This window comes from Orcinus orca, chromosome 17, assembly GCF_937001465.1.
Source record: "Orcinus orca chromosome 17, mOrcOrc1.1, whole genome shotgun sequence".
Lineage (NCBI taxonomy): Eukaryota > Metazoa > Chordata > Mammalia > Artiodactyla > Delphinidae > Orcinus > Orcinus orca.
Window position 1 is genome coordinate 13,564,429 of NC_064575.1, and position 25,955 is coordinate 13,590,383.

The 25,955-nt window shown below is 40.2% G+C and overlaps 1 protein-coding gene across 1 annotated transcript in view; it reads left to right on the top strand.

Moving 5' to 3' along the window:
* Nucleotides 1-2,978: 2,978 nt before the first annotated feature.
* C17H8orf34 (chromosome 17 C8orf34 homolog) overlaps nt 2,979-25,955 on the top strand; it is a 331,481-nt gene continuing 308,504 nt past the window's right edge. The window contains 3 exon segments of the mRNA XM_033437548.2: nt 2,979-3,370; nt 3,372-3,440; nt 3,442-3,576. Coding sequence (XP_033293439.2) covers nt 3,236-3,370; nt 3,372-3,440; nt 3,442-3,576 — 339 coding nt within the window. The 5' untranslated portion in view covers nt 2,979-3,235.

The following is a 25,955-nucleotide window of genomic DNA, read 5'->3' on the forward strand; positions in this document are numbered from 1 at the left end:
AATCAACAAATGAGTCTTTAAATGTTCCTTGACTATTTCCCATCCTCTCCATCCTTTTATCTCCAGTCCAAAGGCTGGCCCTCGTGATTTGCTTGTGGATTCTGTACCCTAAATTAGTTTTGCTCTCCCTGTATCATTCTTTTTCAATCTATTATGCATGTTGTAACCAAAGCAATCTTTCTAAAACTTTTATCTGACCATAACACTCCTCTGCTCAAAACTCTTTAGTCACTTCTCATCACCCAGAAGATGCAAGCCTGTGTCTCTTAGCAAGTAAGACCTTTAATGAGCTGAACTCTGCTTACATTTTTAACCACACACGCCAATCTTCCTCCATATCCACCTTATGTTTCTCTGATCACCAGGCTGTTTTGTGCCTCTGTGCCTTTGCATATGCTATTTTTTTTTTTTTTTTTTTTTTTGCGGTACGCGGGCCTCTCACTGTTGTGGCCTCTCCCGTCGTGGAGCACAGGCTCTGGACGCGCAGGCTCAGCGGCCATGGCTCACGGGCCCAGCCGCTCCGCGGCATGTGGGATCTTCCCTGACCGGGGCACGAACCCGTGTCCCCTGCATCGGCAGGCGAGCTCTCAACCACTGCCCCACCAGGGAAGCCCAGCATATGCTATTTTTTTAATGCCGAAGCCTGCAACGTTATCCCCATCCTCACTCCACCAATGCTATCTGGAAAACTTTAAAATTTTACTCTTCCTTTGACAGTTTGCTCAAACACAATCTCCTTCATGGAGCGTTCCTTGATTATTCGGGCACAGGTCCTTTTTTTCATCCTTCGGTATGCACACAGCATGTTTTATTTATCTATCTATGTTAGCACCATGCATTATAATGTCATTATTCGTGTATATGCCAATTGCCTCAAAAAGACTGAACACCTGAGAAAAAGACAAGGCCCTTCACCTTTGAATCGTCACTCCTAATGTAATGTCTGCCACGGAGAGCCTGTGCAATAAATATTTATTTTAGTAATGAAGTCAGGTTTGGGCATAAATGGAAAGAACGAAGAAATGCTTTGTGGAGGAGACGGTATTTAAGGTAGGCCTTGAAAAACTTCTGAAATGTTTCCTGAATTTTAAAAATGTAATTTGGGGATGTCCAGTGTTTTGATATACATATATACATAAATGTATATATCTTCATGATCTTCCCTTTACTGCTTAAGTATTTTGCCAGCAAAGCTTTGTCTTTTCCATTCAAGGCCCTAGATGCAGTGCTCTGAGTATGGTGAAGGCTTAATAAGTAGGTTAATAGTCTGATGTAAAGAAGCATCTTCCTCAGTTCTCTTAGAATAAGGTACTGTTCTGATTCTCCAGTGCTATGTGTGGTGTCAAAAATGCCTGCCTTTTTAGCTGAGTCATAGATGGCTGTGTACCATACCTAATAGCAAATAAAAATGTTGATATTCACTCTATATATTTAATTTCTCCTGAACATATTAAAAATATATATAAGTGAGTATGCTTTTGATCCGCAACGGAAAATATGTGAGAACCCTGGGCACCTCACTGCTATTCAGTTTAGCTCTCCCTGGGCAGATCACCTGAGTCTGATTGTAAAAGTATTAACTTGGGCATCTTTTCAACCCAAATCATGTCTATTTCAGGTTATCAGTGATGGTTATGCTCTTAGGTATTCTAGCAGAATAATAATCTGAATTATTAAATAGAATTAACAGTACTTTTGGGGATATTCCATTCTTAACTAGTGCATGTTTCTACTTAAGTAGTTCATTTAAAATACAGATGAAAAAACACTGGGACTTCCCTGGTGGTGCAGTGGTTAAGAATCCGCTTGCCAATGCAGGGGATACGGGTTTGAGCCCTGGGCCGGGAAGATCCCACATGCTGCGGAGCAGCTAAGCCCATGCACCACAACTACTGAGCCTGCGCTCTAGGGTGTGCGCCTAGAGCCCGTGCTCCGAAACCTACAACGAAGAGTAGCCCCTGCTCGCCACAACTAGAGAAAGCCTGCGCACAGCAATGAAGACCCAATGCAGCCAAGATAAATAAATAAATAAATAAATTTATCAAAAAAAGAAAGAAAGAAAGAAAGAAAAAACACTGACACCAATAAAGATATTATGAATTACAGAAATCTAGAAAGTGGCGAAAGAAAAGGAAATCTACTCTGTTGCAGTCTGCTTTAGGATAACTGCTCCCTTCATTCTAACTTTCATGTTTACTAATATAAATCTTTTTATTTTGATAGCACATCATGGTTAGGAGACAGGGAACTCATCACTGGAGGCCTCAATGATTGCGTTTTTTTGTTTTTCGTTTTTCCACAAGAGCGAGCTTGTGAAGGAACCTCTGCTGTCTGGAGATCTTCCCTCGGAAACTGCTGCATGATAAAAAGTTCCTGGCTAAATTTGAGGAGCTCAGGAAGCATCTATAGGAGACATCGTTAAGTGCACTAGCGTAGTATTTGAGATGTAGCTATAGATATATAGCCATAATTACGTGTGGGTTGTAATCCACATAATTATACGAGGATTAGGAAGGCAAACTGGGAGGGAGGGCTGGCTCGCTTCCATCTCTTCTTCCTGTCAAAAGCTAAAGGTTTGCGCCAGCCTCTGGGCGTCTGCACCTTGGGAGTTTCCAGCTGAATTCTCCTCCCGTCGACTTGCTCCAAGCCAAGCCAGACCACCTGAAGGAAGGCAACTTCATGTTCGTGGCAGACCCTCAGACTCAAGCACCTTCTCACAACTCTCCCCATCTCGGCCCCTGAGCTAGCGGGGGCAGCGCAGCAGGTGCGAGGAGAGGCTCAGAAGGGGCGGTGGGGACGACCCCCTTTCGAACTGCCTTTGTAGCTGCCAAGGAGTAGCCAACAAGCGCCAGATTTATGTGCACTTTGAAAGAAGCACCTTCACCATTGGCTTTCGGAGCGGCGCTGTCGCTAGGGAGCAGCGGGCAGGGCGAGCAGAGACTGGGGAGAAGCCCGGGCGGGTGTTCCCGTAACCTGGGAGAGCGGGCACCCACCGTCGGCGCGGACACGCACGCACACGCACGCTCCCCGCGAGTTCGAGCCCCGCGGCCCCGGCCCGCCCGAGGGCGCCCCCCTGCGCCGTTCTAGGCAGAGCCGCGCCTCCCGGCTCGCCTCCCGCCCCCTGATTCCCGCCGCTGCAGCCCAGAGAGACAGGAACCTGGAACCTCTGCTCCAGGTTCCCCCGCGCGGGCGCGGCGGAGAGCCGTGGGGCTCGGGGAGGAGGAGAGCGCGATGAATGAGTGCTCCCTTCGCCTCCGAGTTGTCTGAGTTGGCGGCGCCGCGCCCCGGCTTCCGGCTCTCGGCGCCCCACGCGCTCGCGGCTCCAGCGGCTGCAGCCCACGTCCGCGCCGGGAGCCGAGCTCGCCGCGCCGCGCCGCGCCGCGCCGGGGGAGCCCGGGCTCCCGAGCTCCTGTCCCGGCCCCGGGCCAGGGGAAAGCAGGGGTGTCCCCGGGCAGAGGCGCACGGCCGCGCGGTCTCCCGCACTCTCCGCGGCCCATCGGTCTCTCCATGGCCTCTCATCAGCAATCCCGGATCCAGGCTTACCTGGAGAAGAACAAGATCGGTCCCCTGTTTGAGGTAAGGCGCTGCAGGTGCGGGCGGTCCCGTTTGTCTTTGGGGGGTTCAGGACACCCCGGAGGGAAGGAGGGAGACAGAAGAGATGCGCGGGAGGGACGCCCCTGTGGCCCCAGTTCTCTCTCTCTGTCCGGGCCAGGTGTCCTGGAACGCGGCCGCGCGGGCGGTTCTTCGGTTACTTGGGCGCGGACAGGTAAGCTCTGGAGGGACAAGCCTTATCCTGGCATGGCAAGTTTGAGGTGTCTGACTGTCTTGCACCTTGCAACCACATGCACGGGGCCCGGACAGGCTGAGACAGACGGATGCACACACTCAGCCTTACACACGCTCACTTTCTTCCTGGAATTCACACTGTCTTGCGCGTTTTTCCCCAAACGTAGGCAGTAGTAGAACCCGTAAAAGGTGGAGGAAGTGCTTAGCAATGGGATGGAATAAGGTTACCTGGGAGAAAACTGAACTGGTAGGAAGTAGGCTTCTGTAGGTGCGGGCGTGTGGAATGAAATTGCCAAGCTGAGGCGCTGACATTGGTCTCTGGATGAAAGGAGAATCCTTTGCCTTGCGGCCCCCCTACCTGTGTTAGGGGGAGAGAGGGGGCAGAGAAAGGTTCGGGAAAAGCACACGCGTATTTATGGGAAGGAGACAGCTCTGAGCTGTTTTCTCTCGCCATCAAAGAATTGATGACAAAAATACAGTAGGAGAATGGAAAAGTGGGAGAACAGGAGAAAATGAGAACGGGGGACTGAAACCAGGCACCGGCAAAGCGTCCCTCCGGTTGCCAGGGCGCTGGGCAGCTGCAGAGGCCAGCGGGGAGGGACGCCCACGGTCCCCTCCTTTCCTGTCCAACCGTCCAGCTGGGCACGGACCCGCTGCGAGAGGACGTGGGAGGGTCGAGATTCCCGCCCCCCCCCCCCCCGCCAAAAAAATCCGTTGTGGTCATACTTGGGCGTTTACATGACCGCGGTGTCTTAAGGCTGAAACGAGGCAGGAGGAAAGAGATAGCAGAGGATGGAACACCTTCTCCAGGACTGAAGGGAGGAGAATGATAACTGCAGAGAAAATAAGACTGCGAATTAATGTCCCAGCACAAAAAGGGAGCGGACAAGGGTGTGATCATAACGGGTTTCACATAACCAAGATTTGCAAAATCCCTTGTTTTTCTGACCAACTTTTAAGTTAACCATGTACTGTCTTGGGAGATATGACCATTATCTCAACTGAGAATCACTGTTGTATAGTCATAAAGTCCTACAATATATGTCTTGATTCTTGTTTTTGCGAAAAGTGTTAGCAAAGGAAGTGCATATACAAAAGCAGAGTAGAATTGCTGGAGCTACTAGAATTCCTTTCTTTGCCTTTAGTGTAAAGATTAGAGACTATACACTGTATTTAAAGGAGAAATATAATAACCCTCTGTGGCACAGTGTGTTAATTGTATCAAAAGAAACATAAAATAAATACATTTAGAGGGTTTCTTCTCTAGAATATAAGTACATTTTCCTAGGGAGAATAAATGAATTGTTTTTAATAGATGCTATTCTCATTTGCTGACTTTTATAATTCCCAAGATTCTCTCCAAGTGACAGTAATAGAGTTTGGAATCTATGTAAACTTTCTATATACATAATTAGGAAATAAATCCAACTTGGTTTTAAATGCTCACTTTTTCAGTTCCACTGCTGAATCTTAAGGGATGGCAGAATTGTTTCGTAAAATCATTAAACCTCCTCACTAAAAAACAAACAAGGACAAAAGTATATGCTCTGTATTTTATTCATTTTTTTGGTAACATATTACATACATCCCCATTAGCTTGGATTGCAGTGATGAGTAGTTAATTTTTAAGGGTTGATGTGCACTTTAAATAATTAAAGGGAGAAAATGGGTAAGTTCTCTTCTACTGAAATCAAGTCCTTATGCAACAGTTTTGATCATGAGAGAGCATCGTTTTGAGAGTAGAATTACATGTACTTTACAAAACTGGAAAGTTTCCTCATACTTGAAAACCAGTGGAACTAGTGTAAAATGGACATATTGATCTATCATTCTCCTCAAAGCTCCCAGGCCTTTGGTTAATAGTTCTCATAAAAATTGCTTCAAGAGATCAGAAGAGGAGCCTAGGAACCTGAATTTAGTAAGAAGTAGCACAAATGATGGTCACATATTTAACTCCTGGGCCACATTGTAAGAAACAGTGACATAAGCTAAAATCTCCATTTACCAATTACAAATTGAAATAGGTGGTACCAAGTTTTATTATCTGTGCTTTGTGGTGATTTTTTTTCGTGCTGAGGCACTGGCATTAGTGACATAGCTTTACTTTAGTTTTGAAAATATAGAAGACCTGACAATATGTTCCCTTTACAGATTTTGTTAGCTAGGTCTGTTTTAAGAAAACTCACTGAAGCGAGGCACTTTAAAGAGAGCACATGAATGTTATTTAAAAGAGTAGCAAAGGGTTTCCCTGGTGGCACAGTGGTTGAGAGTCCGCCTGCCGATGCAGGGGACATGGGTTCGTGCCCCGGCCCAAACAGTAGCAAAGGTAACATATACTGGTATTGAGGATACTTACATCTCATTTTTTCTTAAACCTGTACAGTTTACTTAGTTTAGTTTATTTCTTACTTAGTTTATTTATTTCTAACATTTTATCATTTGAGAAGCTTATCAAAGTGCTGCACACAATATGGTGTTTCAAAAACTACTTTAGAGTGAAATTAGTCTTGTTTCCAGGTGATTTAGAAGTATACATTTATACCACCTTTAACTATGTTTGAAGATATTTTGAGGCATTACAAAACCATGCCTAGAAATCGTTGCATTAGAGTCTTGGGTAATGATATTTTAATTAAATAGTATGAAGCTATAAGGTGAAAATGGCAATAATGACTTAGATTCCACAAACTCTTTGAAATGTTTGTAAGATATAATACTTTTAGTGCTCTCATTGGCTTGCTCAGGGCAGGCAAGTAGTTAGCAGTCTGGCATCAATCTATAACGAATGCTTGATGTTGCTACAATAAGTTAGAACTATAATCTTAATATAGATTTCACACATAGCTCCTCACTTAACTGGCAAGATGTGAAATGGTTTGGCTGCCACCAAAGTAGAATATTTTTGCAACATACGTAGGTAAGATACATGGGGCAAATGTAAGACTGATCTCAAAGCCTAGGGCTAGGCACCTAACAGTCAAACAACTTGGTGATCAGAAATTCTGTTGCTTATTAGGATCAAGCCATCTACTTTGTTTATATTGTAAGCAGTTTAACTTAATTCTCAAGAGGTTATATGATGTGAAACATTGCAATAAATTCATTATGTTTAATACAAAGAAGTATACAATTTTCAGTTTCTCTCATCTTGTTAAATAGGATAATTATTTGAAAATTATGGGTTGGAATGGTGCTCAGGGCAGCCATATGTCTTGGTTCCGGCCTAGTCACACTCACAAGAGTGGGAAATCCTGCACCATATGATATCACTTATATGTGGAATCTAAAAATTGATACAAATGAACTTATTTACAAAACAGAAACAGACCCACAGACATAGAAAACAAATTTATGGTTACCAAAGGGGAAAGGGGGAGAGGGAGGAATAAGTTAGGAGTTTGGGATTAACAGATACACACCACTATATAGAAAATAGATAAACAACAAGTTATGCCACAGGGAACTATACTTAATATCTTATAATAACCCATAATGGAAAAGAATCTGAAAAAGATTATATCTTGATAAATATATATGAATCACTTTGCTGTATACCTGAAACTAATACAACATTATAAATCAACTATACTACAATTTTTAAAAAGCAGAATAATGCGGTCTTCATACAATCTCCATGGAATTTTTAAATCTCTGTCTATTGAAGATGTGGCAAACTAAGTTCACTGCATTTTCCCACATGTGGTCTGACCCACTCCAAGTAGAATGGAATCACTTTACAACCTTCTGTGTTTAGTACCTCTACTCACATAGTCTAAATTTGTGTTAACTGATTTGGCATATATGTTATGAGGTGGACTCATCAACTGGTCAACCGTAGCAACCAGATTTGTGTTCTAAATGATATTCCCCATTAAGTGGAACCAGGTATCCTTGGAGAAATGGTTCATTCAAGGCTTGGCACTGGGAAATACAAGATGAACCTGGAACATCTTATTACGCTAAAAAGTAAGGAAGTGGTCAAAGAATGATAGGAACATGTCCAAAGGACGTAGAAGCCAGCTTGAAGAGGCTCCTATTAACTAAATCTGGGACAATTTAAGAAGCAAAATAAAGAATGATAGTAACATTATCTTACTGTATAAAATAGGAATATTTTATTCCACACATTCATGGGATACATGAATGTGTTCAATTTATAGGGAGAAGAGAAAGCTTTACCTTATCCTAAGTACAATGCCAATTAATAAAACTGGAAGGGATGATGGAATTAGAAAATCACTACTTGGCAACCATCTTAGTAATAATTCGGGCAAGAAACATTAATCAATGCTAAAACTAATGGGTGAAAGTTGGATGAGGAATGAGATGTTACATAATCTCTAGTATCTTTCCACAAAATAGATGTTAATTATAAAAGGGAAAAAAGTAACTCTGTAGTGAAGAAACCTGGCAGACGCTACTTTACTCAAGTGTTGTGCCCCCTCTTAGGATGCATTTAAAACAACATGGCATCGCTTCTGTAATATTCCTGCCCATCATGCATGACTTGAATTGAATAATGGGAAAATATCTGATAAGCTTGATGGGGAAATTCTGCTTATCTGGAGTCTTAAAAAATGTTAAGATCATGAAAGTCAAGGGAGGTCTCAGACTGAAGAGACGTGACAAGTAAGTGCAAAATATGTTTCTAGAGTTGATACTTTTGCTATGAAGGACATTTTTGGAAAAGTTGGAGAAACTTGAATGGGGTCTCTAGGTGAAGGGTATATGGAGTCCTCTGTGTTGTTCACATACTTTTTCTGTAAGTTTAAAATTATTTCAAAATTTTTAAAAATATTAAAAATAGAAAAGGACATCTAGGAAATGAGCATTTACAAAATAATTCATCCATTGGGTTTCTTTAAACATTAAATTATGTGAGTGTAGTTAAGAATTGTTATCAATGATTTATACATGGCAACCAATGAATAATAAACTAAAATTCTGAGTAAAGAAAATTTACAATTCTGGTTAATTAAGCATATGCATTTTCCTCTACTCCCTCTCAAAATTTTATTGAAATATCAGCAAAAATATTTTAAAAAATGCATAAGAGTGCTGGAACACAAGGAAGGGTGCTGAGGCAGAGATACTGTTTCTGTTTGTCTATGAGTAGTGGCATCTCCTTTGCACCTACATATGATCGAGTGTCATAGAGTCAATGATATGTAGTGAAAATGTTTGCAATTTCCTGGAAGGTACCTAAAATACATGGACTCAGCTGGGACATCTTCTCATATGCCTGTCCTCCTTCCTGCTGTCTGGAATGCCTCTTTGTAATACCTCCCTCCTGCCTTTCTTTACTTCTTCCACATCCCCAGGCAACCACTGATCTCCTTTTTGTCACTAAGGTTGTTTTTCCATTTCTAGAGTTTTGTATAAATAGAATCATACTCTATGCTCCTTTTTTGGGGGAAGGTGTATATCATTTTGTACTTGACATCATTATTTTGCAATTCGCCCATGTTGCATCCTGTATCAGTAGTTTACTTCTTTTTATTGCTGAATTAGTATTTTGTATGGATTTATACTTTTGTTTCTCTTGGGGACCTGGAATAGGTTGGATGGATCATATAGTAGGTGTATGTTTAACTTTTTAAGACATTAGCCACTAGTTTTGAAGCTTGTACAATTTTACGTTCCTACCAACTGTGTGTGAGAGTTTCAGTTGTTCACTATTCTCACCCAAACTTGATATCATCTGTCTTTTTAATAATAGCCATTCTAACTGGTTTGTGTGGTATCTCATTGTGGTTTTAATTTGATTTTACATTGTTGCCTCACTCTTACCCCCAATCTGAGGCCAATGTCAGTGGAGACCATGTGGGGAGGTTGGCCTCCTCCCTCTCCTGACAGTAATAAGGCATTCCTCTCCCTCCCCATTGGGGTTGTGTCAGAAGAGGCCTAGAGAAGACTCAGGACTTGTGGTCCAGTGGTAACAAGGCCACCCCTGCCATGAAATCCGTGCCAAGACACATCGAAATTAAATTTCTGGGGAAGAAAGACAAGAAAAATCTTGAAAGCAGCCAGAGTAATGCAACATTCTACCTATAGAGGAAAAAGCAATTAGAATGACACCAGATTTCTCATCAGCCCATGGAGGTCCAAGGGAAGTGGCACAATATTTTTCAAGTGCTGAAAAAAAAGAACCTAGGATTCCATTAGAGAAAGTATCCTTCACAAATGAAAGGGGAATCAAGAGAATTTGCCACCAGCAGGCCTTCCCTAAAAGTATGGCTAAAGGAAGTTCTCTAAACAGAAAGGAAATGATGAAAGAATAAGGAAGTTTAGAACATCAGGAAGGAAGAAAGAACATGGAGAGTGCAAAAATATGAGTAAATATAATACGTTTTCCTTCTCCTCTTGAATTTTCTAAATTATGTCATGATTGAAGCACAATTATAACAATGTCAGATGAGGTTCTAAAAGTATGTAGAGGAAGTACTTAAGAAAATTGTATTATAATCAAGGAAGGGTTAAGAGGTGCAAAGAAGGTAAGGTTTCTCTACTTCACTTGAACTGATAAAATGACAATACCTGTTGACTAATTGTATATGTATAATGTAATACCTAGAGCAAGCACTAAAAAAACTATACAAAAAGATGCCCTCAAAAACGGTAGATAAATAAAAATGGAATTTAAAAAAATGTTCAAGTAACCTCCAGGAATAGGAAAAAGAAAAAAATAAAGCAGAGAGAACAAACAGAAAAAAAATAAATAACATGACAGACTTTAGCCCTAATATGTCGCTAATTCAATTAAATGCAATGGTCTAAGTATACCAGTTAAAAGAGATTGTCAGAGTGGATTAAAAAACATGACCCAACTAAGAAACTCACTTCAAATACAAAGATACAGGCAGGATAAAAGTAAAAGAATGGAAAAAATATTATGCAAACATCAAAGGAATGCAGGAGTGGCTATGTAAATGTCAGATAAAGTAGACTTTAGAGGATAGAAAATTATCAGAGACAGGAATTGTCATTTTGTAATAATAGAAGGGTCAAACCACCAAGAAAAAGAGCAATCCTGAGTGTGTATGCACTGAGCAGCAGAGCTGCAGACTGTGTGAAGCAGAAACTGATAGAACTAAGAAGAGAAAGACAAATCTGTAATTATAGTTCAAGACTTCAAAACCCCTCTCTTGACAATTGAGAGAACAACTAGGCAGAAATTCAGAAACACCATAGAAGAACTCAACAGCACATCAGACAACAGGGTCTAGTTGACATTTGTAGACCACTCCATGCAACAGTATCAGAATGCACATTCCTTTCAAGTGGCATGGAATGCATACAGAGATAGACCATTCCCTGAACCACGAAACAATCCTCAATAGAAAACATACAAAGTGTTTTCTCCATCACAGTGGGATGAAACTAGAAATCAGTAATAGAAGGAACACAGGAAGATTCCCAAAACACTGGGAAACGGTGCAACACACTTCTACATAATCTACTTGTCAAAGAAGAAATCGCAAGGAAATAAAAACCCATCTAACAATGAAAAGGAAGGTATGTCAAAATTTATGAGACACAGCTCAAGCAGTGCGGAGAGGGAATTTTAGAGCACTAAAATGCAGAGGTTAAAAAAGTGGACTGGGACTTCCCTGGTGATCCAGTAGTTAAGTCTCCGTGCTTCCAATGCAGGAGACACAGGTTCGATCCCTGGTCGGGGAAATAAGATGCCACATGCCGTGCAGTCAAAAAAAAAAAAAAAAAAAAATCTTAAAAACGTGGACTGATGTGTGTGACTGGTCTGAATAGGGCCTCTGCTTTCTATACCATTTTTGTGTGCACTCCCAATAGTACAGGACAGTCTATCCAGAGGGAGAGAGGACCGTTCCACAGTGAAGGATGTGTGTGCATCAGTAATCTGCAGACAATAGGTATCAGTTCATATACTATGTCATGTCTTGTATCTAGAAGTAGATATTAAATTTTTATTTATTTATTTATTTAGGCTGCATTGGGTCTTCTCCACTGCGCATGTTTCTCTAGTTGTGGTGAGGGGGGGGCTACTCTTTGTTGCAGTGGGCGGGCTTCTCAGTGTGGCGGCTTCTCTTACTGTAGAGCACGGGCTCTAGGCCCACAGGCTTCAGTAGTTGTGGCTCGCGGGCTCTAGAGCACAGGCTCAGTAGTTGTGATGCACAGGCTTAGTTGCACCGAGGCATGTGGGATCCTCCCGGACCAGGGCTTGAACCTGTGTCCCCTGCATTGGCAGGCGGATTCTTAACCACTGAACCACCAGGGAAGTCCCCAGCATTACTTTAGCTGTCAATCCCAAACCCAGTCCATTCCTGGTGGCAAGAATCAGACTGTCTATTATTTATTTATGGCTACGTTGGGTCTTCGTTGCTGCACATGGGCTTTCTCTAGTTGCAGGGAGCCGGGGCTACTCTTTGTTGCGGTGCGCCGGCTTCCATCGCAGTGGCTTCTCTTGTTGCAGAGACATGGGCTCTAGGTGCGTGGGCTTCCGGGCTTCCGTAGTTGTGGCTCGTGGGTTCTAGAGTGCAGATGCAGTAGTTGTGGCACACTGGCTTATTTGCTCTGCGGCATGTGGGATCTTCCTGGACCAGGGCTCAAACCCGTGTCCCCCGCATTGGCAGGTGGATTCTTAACCACTGTGCCACCAGGGAAGCCCCTGACCATTTTTTGATTGGATTGTTTGTTTTTTAGTATTGAGCTGCATAAGCTGTTTATATATATTGGAGACTAATCCTTTGTCTGTTGATTCATTTGCAAATATTTTCTCCCAGTCTGAGGGTTGTCTTTTCATCTTGTTTATGGTTTCCCTTGCTGTGCAAAAGCTTTTAAGTTTCATTAGGTCCCATTTGTTTATTTTTGTTTTTGTTTCCATTACTCTAGGAGGTGGATCAAAAAAGATCTTGCTGCGATTTATGTCAAAGAGTGTTCTTCCTATGTTTTCCTCTAAGAGTTTTATAGTGTCCAGTCTTACATTTAGGTCTCTAATCCACTTTGAGTTTATTTTTCGTGAATGGCGTTAGGGATTGTTCTAATTTCATTCTTTTACATGTAGCTGTCCAGTTTTCCCAGCCCCACTTATTGAAGAGGCTGTCTTTTCTCCATTGTATATTCTTGCCTCCTTTATCAAAAATAAGGTGACCATATGTGCATGGGTTTATCTCTGGGCTTTCTATCCTGTTCCATTGATCTATATTTCTGTTTTTGTGCCAGTACCATACTGTCTTGATTACTGTAGCTTTGTAGTATAATCTGAAATCTGGGAGCCTGATTCGTCCAGCTCCGTTTTTCTTTCTCAAGATTGCTTTGGCTATTCGGGGTCTTTTGTGTTTCCATACAAACTGTGAAATTTTTTGTTCTAGTTCTGTGAAAAATGCCATTAGTAGTTTGATAGGGATTGCATTGAATCTGTAGATTGCTTTAGGTAGTATAGTCATTTTCACAATGTTGATTCTTCCAATCCAAGAACATGGTATATCTCTCCATCTGTTTGTATCATCTTTAATTTCTTTCATCAGTGTCTTATAGTTTTCTGCATACAGGTCTTTTGTCTCCTTAAGTAGGTTTATTCCTAGGTATTTTATTCTTCTTGTTGCAGTGGTAAATGGGAGTGTTTCCTTAATTTCTCTTTCAGATTTTTCGTCATTAGTGTATAGGAATGCAAGAGATTTCTGTGCATTAATTTTGTATCCTGCTACTTTACCAAATTCATTGATTAGCTCTAGTAGTTTTCTGGTGGCATTTTTAGGAGTCTCTATGTATAATATCATGTAATCTGCAAACAGTGACAGTTTACTTCTTCTTTTCCAATTTGTATTCCTTTTATTTCTTTTTCTTCTCTGATTGCCGTGGCCAGGACTTCCAAAACTATGTTGAATAATAGTGGTGAGAGTGGACATCCTTGTCTTGTTCCTGATCTTAGAGGAAATGCTTTCAGCTTTTCACCATTGAGAATGATATTTGCTGTGGGTTTGTCATATATGGCCTTTATTATGTTGAGGTAGGTTCCCTCTATGCCCACTTTCTGGAGAGTTTTTATCATAAATGGGTGTTGAATTTTGTGAAAAGCTTCTTCTGCATCTAATCAGATGATCATATGGTTTTTATTCTTCAATTTCTTAATATGGTGTATCACATTGATTGGTTTGCGTATATTGAAGAATCCTTGCATCCCTGGGATAAGTCCCACTTGATCATGGTGTATGATCCTTTTAATGTGTTGTTGGATTCTGTTTGCTAGTATTTTGTTGAGGATTTTTGCATCTATATTCATCAGTGATAATGGTCTGTAACTTTCTTTTTTTGTGACATCTTTGTCTGGTTTTGGTATCAGGGTGGTAGTGGCCTCGTAGAATGAGTTTGGGAGTGTTCCTTCCTCTGCAGTTTTTTGGAAGAGTTTGAGAAGGATGGGTGTTAGCTCTTCTCTAAATGTTTGATAGAATTCACCTGTGAAACCATCTGGTCCTGGGCTTTTGTTTGTTGGAAGATTTTTTTTTTTTTTTTTTTTGGTGGTACGCAGGGCTCTCACTGTTCTGGCCTCTCCCATTGTGGAGCACAGGCTCCAGACGTGCAGGCTCAGTGGCCATGGCTTACGGGTCCAGCTGCTCCGCGGCACATGGGATCTTCCTGGTCCGGGTCATGAACCCATGTCCCCTGCATTGGCAGGCGGACTCTCAACCACTGTGCCACCAGGGAAGCCCGGTTGGAAGATTTTTAATCACAGTTTCAATTTCATTACTTGTGATTGGTCTGTTCATATTTTCTATTTCTTCCTGGTTCAGTCTTGGAAGGTTACACCTTTCTAAGAATTTGTCCATTTCTTCCAGGTTGTCCATTTTATTGGCATAGTGTTGCCTATAGTAGTCTCTTAGGATGCTTTGTATTTCTGCAGTGTCTGTTGTAACTTATCCTTTTTCATTTCTAATTTTATTGATTTGAGTCCTCTCCCTCTTTTTCTTGATGAGTCTGGCTAATGGTTTATCAATTTTGTTTATCTTCTCAAAGAACTAGCTTTTAGTTTTATTAATCTTTGCTATCATTTTCTTTGTTTCTATTTCATTTATTTCTGCTCTGATCTTTATGATTTCTTTCCTTCTACTAACTTTGGGTTTTGTTTGTTCTTCTTTCTCTAGTTCCTTTAGGTGTAAGGTTAGATTGTTTATTTGAGATTTTTCTTGTTTCTTGAGGTAGGATTGTATTGCTATAAACTTCCCTCTTAGAACTGCTTTTGCTGCATCCCATACGTTTTGGATTGTCGTGTTTTCATTGTCATTTGTCTAGGTATATTTTGATTTCTTCTTTGATTTCTTCAGTGATCTCTTGGTTATTTAGTAACGTATTGTTTAGCCTCCATATTTTTGTGTTTTTTACATTTTTTTCCCTGTAATTGATTTCTAATCTCATAGCATTGTGGTCAGAAAAGATGCTTGATATGATTTCAGTTTTCCTAAATTTACTGAGGCTTGATTTGTGACCAAAGATGTGATCTATCCTGGAGAATTTCCATTTGCACTTGAGAAGAAAGTGTAATCTGATGTTTTTGGATGGAATATCCTATAAATATCAATTAAACCTATCTGCTCTATTGTGTTTTTTAAAGCTTGTGTTTCCTTATTAATTTTCTGTTTAGATGATCTGTCCTTTTGTGTAGGTGAGGTGTTAAAGTCCCCTGCTATTACTGTGTTACTGTTGATTTCCTCTTTTATAAGTGTTAGCAGTTGCCTTATGTATTGAGGTGCTTCTATGTTGGGTGCCTATATATTGATAATTGTTATATCTTCTTCTTGTACTGATCCTTTGATCATTATGTAGTGTCCTTCCTTGTCTCTTGTACCATTCTTTATTTTATAGTCTATTTTATCTGACATGAGTATTGCTACTCCAGCTTTCTTTTGATTTCCATTTGCATGGAATATATTTTTCCATCCCCTCACTTCCAGTCTGTATGTGTCCCTAGGTCTGAAGTGGGTCTCTTGTAGACAGCATATATAAGGGTCATGTTTTTGTATCCATTCAGTGAGCCTGTGTCTTTTGGTTGGAGCATTTATTCCATTCACATTTAAGGTAATTATTGATATGTATGTTCCTATTACCATTTTCTTAATTGTTTTGGGTTTGTTTTTGTAGGCCCTTTTCTTCTCTTGTGTTTCCCACTTAGAGAAGTTACTTTAGCATTTGTTGTACAGCTGTTTGGGTGGTGCTGAATTCTCTTAGCTTTTGCTTGTCTGTAAAGCTTTTGATTTCTCTGTTGAATCTGAATCAGATCCATGCCGGGTAGTGTAATATTGGTTGTAGGTTCTTCCCTGTCATCACTTTAAATATATCATGCCACTCCCTTCTGACTTGTAGAGTTTCTGCTGAGAAATCAGTTGTTAACCTTATGGGAGTTCCCTTGTATGTTATTGTTGTTTTTCTCTTGTTGCTTTCAGTAGTTGTTCTTTGTCTTTAATTTTTGTCAATTTGATTACTATGTGTTTCGGTGTGTTTCTCCTTGGTTTTATCCTGCCTGGGACTCTGTGTGCTTCCTGGACTTGGGTGACTGTTTCCTTTCCCATGTTAGGGAAGTTTTCGACTATAATCCCTTCAACTATTTTCTCGGATTCTTTCTCTCTCTCTTCTCCTTCTGGGACCCCTATGATGCGAATGTTGTTGCATTTAATGTTGTTCCAGAGGTCTCTTAGGCTGTTTTCATTTCTTTTCATTCTTTTTTCTTTATTCTGTTCCACGGCAGTGAATTCCACCATTTTGTCTTCCAGGTCACTTATCCGTTCTTCTGCCTCAGTTATTCTGCTATTGATTCCTTCTAGTGTAGTTTTTTTTGGTTTTTTTTTTTTTTTTTTTTTTTGCGGTACGCGGGCCTCTCACTGCTGTAGCCTCTCCCGTTGCGGAGCACAGGCTCCGGATGCGCAGGCTCAGCGGCCATGGCTCACGGGCCCAGCCGCTCCGCGACATGTGGGATCTTCCCGGACCGGAGCACGAACCCGTGTCTCCTGCATCGGCAGGAGGACGCCCAACCACTGCGCCACCAGGGAAGCCTGATTCCTTCTAGTGTAGTTTTCATTTCAGTTATTGTATTGCTCATCTCTGTTTGTTTGTTCTTTGATTCTTCTAGGTCCTTGTTGAACATTTCTTGCATCTTCTCGATCTTTGCCTCCATTCTTTTCCCGAGGTCCTGGATCATCCTCACTATCATTATTCTGAAATCTTTTTCTGGAAGGTTGCCTATCTCCACTTCATTTAGTTGTTTTTCTGGGGTTTTATCTTGTTCCCTCATCTGGTACATAGCCGTCTGCCTTTTCATCTTGTCTATCGTTCTGTGAATGTGGTTTTTGTTCCACAGGCTGCAGGATTGTAGTTCTTCTTGCTTCTGCTGTCTGCCCTCTGGTGGATGAGACTATCCAAGTTCATCTATTTTCTTTCCTTCCATTGTTTCCATGGCTTGGACCTTCCCTTCATTTCTCTTTGCAGCATTATCTGATTCTCTCCACATGTCACTGATTCCTGTTTAAACAAAGAAACACATATTAAAAAATCCAAAAAAAACTGACCAGTGTAGGCCACTTTCTAGAAACTAAGAAAAAGCAAATTACTGTCTTAGATACAGCTGTGCCAGGGTACCTTCTGATCCTCATGGGTGCATATGTCTACACCTCACCCTTTGTCTTGTTGTATATTAATCCGAGGCTCTATGGTTAGAGAAAATACCTTCAGGGCCTTTGAGATTTTAAAATATGGTCCAATATGCCTTTAAATTTACTTGATAAATTTAAAAAATATTAGCTGCATTTTTCCCTGACAGGAACAAGATGTACTTGAAAGAGAAATTGAGTTTCAGTTCAGAAAAATAAGTTGTAGAGAATGAAAGAAACATGAAGAGAAATCTAGCATTTAATTATGTTTAATTGTCACTGTGGAAATTTCTGTTTACAGTATTGGCATTTAAAAAAGATATTTTCAGAAGTGACATTTTGACTAGGATAATCTTCTGCTTCCAACATAGTGTGTTTTTATCTTTATTTGGCTCCATGGCTGTCAAGGCAGCAAAACTGTTGATAAGCTTTTTTAGATTGGATGAATGCAGGTCCCAGATGTCTTGGTTCTAACTGGGGCTTGTTGTATGCATTGCTATTTCATTGACATAAAAAAACACTTTATGCCACACTAACTGAATTTAGTTGTACAACTTGGTGGATAGATATACTTAAGACATTGGTGAGCTCAGCAAATATTTTATATGTGTGACAATTTGGAAGGAAACTCAAGATTGAAACCCAGGCTCGGAAGAATTCAATTCAAAGCAATCAAAATTTACAACACATGCACTTGCTTCAGCAGATGTTTTTGGGAAAAATCTTTGACGCCTTTTTGAGTGTCAAATTATGCCTTGAGGCTAAATTCCACCTGAGGGTCAATATTAATAAATTAGGTAAAAAGTGTAAGCAAAAAGATGGAAGCTAGTAAGATAAGTTATCCTAGCGAAAAGAAGGCTTTGAGGTGATGGAATTACAGTTAAGAATGGTAGAAGAAACTATCATGAACTAAAGTGTGAAGGATTTCAGTCATTTAGTACAAGTATAGGTTAATGAAAGAATACGTCAGCATTTTTTCAGCATAATAAGAAATGCAACAAAAAGCTTGACTACCTTGGCTAGTTTAATTGTCGCATTATCTGAAGGAGGAAGATTAGGCTATGATTCTCTCCAAAGGAAAAACAATAAACTTCATGAATCTGTATTCAGAAGTCCCGCTCTAAGTTTAAATCTTCCAGAGGGCCTTTGTGGGTTAACTAACCAGGCTCTAATTAATCCACCAAATCCCTGCATTTCATGTGTAGTCAGTACTGTATTATGTTGTTTTATGCTTTTAACAATGCTATTGTTTTATCATGCCTGTTTCCCATGTGAAGAATCTTAGCTCTCTAGAGTTGACATAACTTTCCCCAAATATACAGAGCATAAGTGGGGGAGATGACGTGAACCTGGGATATGTCTGAGTCCAAAGCTTAGACTTTTACATTTTTTTATTTTTAGAATATTTTCAGCTTTTTTGAGATATAACTGACATATAATATTGTGTAAGTTTAAGGTACACAAAGTGTTGGTTTTCCCTTCTGGTAGCCACCATTCTACTCTCTGTGTCTATGAGTTTGGCTTTTTTAGGTCCCACATGTAAGTGACATCACACAGTGTTTGTCTTCCTCTGACTTATTTCACTTAGCATCATGCCTTCAGGTACATCCATGTTGTTGCAAATGGCAGGATTTCCTTTTCTCATGGCTGAATAATGTCCTTGTGTGTGTGTCTGTGTGTGTGTGTGTGTGTGTGTGTGTGTACACCACATCTTCTTTATCCATTCATCCATTGACAGATATTTAGGTTGTTTCCATATCTCGGCTATTGTGAATGATGCTGCAGTGAACATGGGAGTGCAGATATCTCTTTGAGATCCTGTTTTCATTTCTTTGGGATGTATACTCAGAAGTGGGATTACTGGATTGTATGGTAGTTCTACTTTTAATATTTTGAGGAATGTCCATACTGTTTCCATACTGGCTGTACCAGTTGACATTCCCACCGACAGTGTACAAGCGTTCCCTTTTCACATCCTCACCAACACTTGTGATCTCGTCTTTTTGATGATCAAAGCTCATACTTTTAGCTACTAGGCTAGTTTGCCCGCTATCTGCTTAGACTCTCCACACTGTCCAGTACAGCAGCCACTAGCCACATGTGACTGTTTAAACTAAATGAAATGAAATTAAAAATTCAGTCCTCATTCTCACTAGCCATATTTTAAGAGCTCAGTAGTAACATGTGGCTGCTGAATTGACCACAGCAGACATAGATTATTGCCATTATTGCAGAATATGTAATTGGACAGCATTGCCTTAGCTTCAGAGGTATCTCCTTTTCCCATTCTCCCTGGCCTTCCAACTATTCCACGCAGTGATATGCTGTTTTCCCTGGGCTCCTGTAACACCATCCTCTCCTAGTTCTCCTTCTGCCTCTTTAAGCCATTTCTTCTCTGTCTCCTTTGGGAACTCTTCCACCTCCACCTCCTCTTTAAATGTTGAATATTCTCAGGGCTTAGTCCTAGAGCTCATCCACTTCTATGGATTCAAATTTCGATTTGCTGACAATTCTGAATTTTCGACTTTCACTTCATATCATGTCTTCTGATATGTCTCCATCCTTGCCATTTGGATTTGTTTCCAGTTCCACCTTCCTGGGAAAGAAGGCCTCATTAGACAAGAATTAGAAAATGAGAGGATGACTCTAGTGATTAGAAGAAGAGTATTATCTTTCCCTTTGGACCAGACATTGGGTCTGGATATCTATGAAGCTATTCAGTGCAGCAGAGGTTAAGGACGGCATTGGGCCAAGAACTAGGAAATGCAAAAGACAGGCAAGATGTAGCTGTCATCCTTGGTCCAGTGCACACTTGAAAGTAAAATTATCTGAGATCATTATCATGACTGTGTTCATGGTTTTCTTACTTCATAATCTTTAGCAAAAATGTTACTGAAAATTCTGAACCTATTTCAACAGTACTGTATGGAACATATTAAGGAGAGAAACTTTTGCCTAAATTTGGGTAAGAGTTAACCATGAAATTATGTCTTCCATCCCTCCATCCTTTCATTCCCTACTTCACACCCATGTGGCAGTGACTGTGATTATCATGAGTTGCTCCAGAGGTCTATGTCTTGCTTTTGTGGTTCAGACCTTTCCCCATCATGAAACTTTCCTTCCAGTGTTAATATTGAAGTTTATAGTTTTCAATATTACTAAAAATGCACACTCCTCTTAAGCTGCATACTGAGAGGAAATATATTTGTGTCTGGAAGATTTCTTCAAGGTTTTAGATCTAATATATACATCTACACCTGCGATATGAGGATGATGAAGATTCTAAGTTATCACATTAAATTTGTGCTTCAAGTTGTAGAGTGTGCAGCAGAGCACCTTTCTGGAAAAAACTCCCTCACCTCTCCTCGCCTTGCCTCCACCGAGCCTATCCTGATTCTTTCTATGGTCATATCCTTTCTATGGCCACCGGCATCTCCATAAATACTTTGCAGCAGTGTGCCCAAGAGAATTTTCTGGCAGTAACTATATGCTGGAAGACTACTGAATGAAGGAATCCAGGTTTATATCATTAGGCAGTCTAAATGAAGCCGTGTAGCTTTTCCAGTAGGGTGGCCGGTGTATTTCTGTTTTACTAAAAGCAACATACTAGACTTTGGGATCGATATGGGTGTATTTTAAGCAGTCTGCCGTTTGGATGTGTGTCCTACTTATAAGGAGACACTTAACCACAGTGCCCTTTCTCAGCAGATACAATAGGATGGGAGGTTTTACCCATTTTTATAACTTGAACTAAAGCTAAATCTTTACAGACAGAAATTGCTCAAATTCTGCTTTCTGAAACTATTAATTTAAAATTTTGTTTGCATCTCAAGTCAACATCAATGTAGACTTCTCAGCCCATTTCTTTGAAGTTTTAATGGGTTCCTTAATTACAAAGGGAACAGATATCAGCAAAAGCAATGGATCAGAAGAACGTGTATTCAATGACTTTTGCCAGTTTAGTATTCTACATCCAAATGTATTGCTGTTTGTGTCAATTCTAGGAGATTTGCTGAGTGGCCCCAACATCATGTTTGGAATGAATGTGTAATATGTGGAGCTGGCCTCTGCTTCTGGCTCCGTGCTTTTGTTGCCAGTGTATCACTCTACTTGTTAAATGAAAGAAGAGAAGATTAATTGGTTAATATTAAAATTCTAAGATTTATGGTTAAGCGTGGTATAATAAAGAACACTGAGTACTAAGGAAGAGAAACAATGCTCAGTGGACGCCAGTATGAGTTTACTGTGTACAATTTACCCTTTGCTGTTGCTGGTCACTATTAGATTAATTGGCTAAAATTGGTTGCTGAAATACAGAAAAATACTTTGACAAGGAAATTGATTCAGTTACTATGTGTAGACATCACTGTTATTTCCACCTAGCCAAAGGTGTTGTTCTCTCTCTCTCTCTGCATATATTTTGAAAGATTGGAAGTATAGGTTCTAATAATGTCATGATGGAACAGAGCTCATGGTGGGAGCAGATGGTGAGATTTTAGCAGATGACATGGAAAAAGTGGAATAATTCTACCTTTATTTTGCTGATATATTTTCTATCAAAAATGATTATCTTTAAAAAACTACAAAATAGGATGTTCTTGATTAAGACGAAGGTGAAGATCTAGAAATGAGAAAAAATAATGCACTGTACTTTTAATCAGTTAAAGGTTTCTTGTTCCAGAGCACTCATATCCTTCTGAATTTAAAGAACTTGGATTGAGGTCATAATAAGCTGACATCTAACCACAATTACTATGTGTCAGTCACTATTCTAAGCACCAGGATACATCTTATTTGATTCTCACAACAATCCTATGTGGAAATTTTGTTAGCTCCATTTTAATGATAAGGGTATTGAAGCAAAGAGAGGTTAACTTGCTTAAGGTCATACATCGATCACATAGAGGAGCTAGGATGCAAACCCAGGTATTTTTATATCAATATCCCTGCTCTTCATCCCCATGCCAGACTTGCCAAGCTGGAACATAAAAGTGCCAAAGTATGGGAGGCAGGAAAAGGATTTTTAATTTTCAAGGTAGTAGGCTAGGTATATTCAGCAGAAGACAAGAATAATTGTTCTATAGTAAAATCAGAGAATTTATGATGAAATGTTGATGAATAAAATCTGTGTGCTTAGAGTGGGAAATCTGTGCCACTGAAGCCACTATGAGTTTATTGAAAACAAATCATTTCACTCTAGCTCAATCTTCCTTTCTGATATAGGATAACTAGGCTCACTGATACGATCCATTTAGGAGACATAGCCTGAGATTTTTTTCCCAGGCAATTGGAAAAGTCTTCCATATGCATAAGATGGTTATATATAAGGTAGAGAAATGTGGATTGAGTGCTAGTACAGTCACTTGGAGCTTGTTGGACCACCCTATCCAGGAGGATGCACTGGTGACTGATGTGAGGCCTGGAGGGCAGTACTCAGTGACTTGCTGGTGCCAGAAATGTCCTGGTCAATATTTTTACCAATGACTTAGGTGATGAAAGGCAAGCTATATTTTAAAAATTCATGGATGATATAATCAGAATTTTGAAAAACAGAGCCTGGAACTTAAGATGAACAATATGACCCTTCATAGGAATAAAGATGAAGTTTAACATTTAATTGGAAATAATCTAAATGCAATTGTCATTGCCATAATGGCTAGGATAATGAGAAATGTTTGAAATATTTAGAAATACTAAATTTAAGAAATAAAACTTAAGGGGAACATCACCTATGTCTTCAAATACATGAAAGATTATTGTATGGAACATATATTTTTGTCTGTATATGTTCAGGAGACAAAACTGGAATCAATGGGTAAAAACAGCATGACAACTTCCTGATGATATTAACTGTTTAAACATTGAACGGTTTATTTTTTCCTTCTATAAGCTCCTAAGGGTTTATGACATAAGAGATTGGTTTTAGGTAACTGCCATTTCTACTTGGATCTCTGTTATGATTTGAGAAGTGTTAAGGGATTCCCTTCACCTCTTTCCAGAATGCCTTTTACCGCTCGAACTTCCGTAAACCTTTAAGCTTCCATCTTATTTATGGCATTAGGGCATGGTTTCTCAGCCTCAGCACTGTTGACATTTTGGACCAGATAATTCTTTGCTGTGGGGGAATGTGTTGTAGGACATTTAGCAACTCTACCCACTAGATGCTAGTAACACTTCTCCCAGTCGTGGCAATCAAAAATGACTCTTGACATTACCAAATATGCCCTGAGGGACAAAATCACCACAGATTGATAACCGTTGCTTGAGGGAAAGGCATTAAACGTCTTTGCAAAATGCAAATGTTCGTAGGAGGTATATAAACCAATTACCAGTCAAGAATACAAGATGAATGGGACTTCCCTGGTGGTCCAGTGGTTAATACTTCACCTTCCAACACGGGGGTGTGGGTTCGATCCCTGGTCGGGGAGCTAAGATCCCACATGCCTCACGGCCAAAAAACCAAAACATATAACAGAAGCAATATTGTAACAAATTCAATAAAGACTTTAAAAATGGTCCACATCAAAAATCTTAAAAAAAAAAGAATACAAGATGAAGGAAACATGATTTTTGGTTTTTTTCTCTAGCAGAATAAGCTGCCTCTTTCTCTAGCCTGAAGGCTCTTGCTTTGTACTTTCAATAGGTCTTCGGAAAGTGTTCTTTGTATTACTGCTAATTAAGTTTTCTCTTACCCTCTAATTCAATTAGAAGTTTATTGAGGGCAGAAGTTGTTCACTTGGTCACACTGCCCTCCCCTTCCTGCTCTACCTCAGCATCTCCCTGTGTCTTGTCCAGTAGATGCTCGAAAAAAGTAGCTGTTGAGTGAGCACAGGAATGAATAAGTGAATGAAGTTGCATTTGGGATGAATCTTGAGTTAGAAGAAGAGTTTTCAGCACAGTAAGAGATTTGGGAGGTGACGGAGGCATTCCAGGTCAAAGGATGGCATGATCCAAAGATGGGCTGCTGAGACTGGAATGTTTTCTTGGAGGAGCAGTTCGGTGTAGTTGGCTCACAGTACATATAAGGATGTATAAGGATGGTGGACGATGGTGATGGGACAATAGACTGGTCCCAGACATGGATCAACTTTAATGTCAGGCAGGAAGTAAGTACTTAAGTAAGTTACCAACTATTTAAGTTGGTATTAAGACTAGCTAATATTTGGACTAAGTATTAAGTTAGTTAATATTTAAGTTGGTATTAAGACCAGCTAATATTTGGACTAACTATTAAGACTAGCTAATATTTGGACATGGTCGTGCGCATCAAATTGCTGCTTTAGGAAGATACATCTTATAGTGGTGTGTGGGGTGACTGGGATGTAGAGAGCACTAGTTGGTGTCAATTACCAAGGGAAAGATGACGATGACCCAAACTAGGGTGATGGTAGGTGCAACTGGAAAGGGAGGCAGCAGGTGGGGGCTATTAAACAGGACATGCAATTGAATAGTTGTAGAGTATGTGAGGGTTGGGTAGGAAGTTATGGAGTATGTGAGGGTTGATCAGGATCAAATGTGAATTAATGTGGATTAAAAAGGTAATGTTAGTAATACAAATAGAGAACCTGGGCGGGGGGTGGGTGGGGGGTGGGGGTGGTGGTGACGCTCAGTGCTGGTGGTGGAGAGGATGATGAAAAAGGTCCTGAAGAGAAACACAGTTCCTACAGAAGAAGACACTGAATTAGATGGAGATTTTCCACAGACTAAGAGAATTCGATTTGTGGTACTGTGTGTCTATACTCCATGTGATTTTTTCTAAAGAAAAAAATCATATAGAAAGCCACTCTTAATGATTGGGCAGAACTAAAAACAATAAAAAGTAGCTCTTTCTTTGAGATACATACTTCATTGTTTACTGAAGTCTAAAATAAACGCAAAACAGGCAATGGAGCATGAGTGTGACATTTCTAGTGAGTGTTTCTTTTTCCTTTTTAGCTCTAGTGTGTGTATTATATGTTATTTCCTCTCACTCAGTGTTTGGGCCTTTAGCTTCAGTTAGTAAAAGCGGCTTCATTGCCCACAAACTTGAACTTTCTATGATAGTTGTAGGACTTCTTTGACACTTAGGGAGCTACTTTCTGACTTGCACCAACTACATTTCCTGGTAGCGAGTTCATGGAATACTTAATTGCTTTCTACTGTTGATGGTTATTTTCCACTGATCATTTCCAATAATGAGTTCCATGAAGATTGCCTCTAGTTTTTATCCCCAAGACCAATTTTGAGGTTTTTTTTTTCAGATAAAACAGAAAATTTATGTTTCTCCCCCCCCCTTTACTTATTATTCCATGGAGAAAATTCTTCACAAAGCTTGTAACAAGAGTTTGGGGATGAAATGCAATTGCATATGTATTTTATTTAGCAACTCCATCCTTTAAGCTTGCTTAACCTCATTGTATTTTGCTCCAGAGCCTCAGTGGAGTTGAACACAGTTGTCCTTCCTTATAGCGGTCATAAGAAGTCTCATCTGATCTCCTCAGCTGTTCAGCCAGCTGGAAACAACTCCTCCTCTGATGTATAAAGTGTCTGTAACCACTTACCACCCATGTCACTATC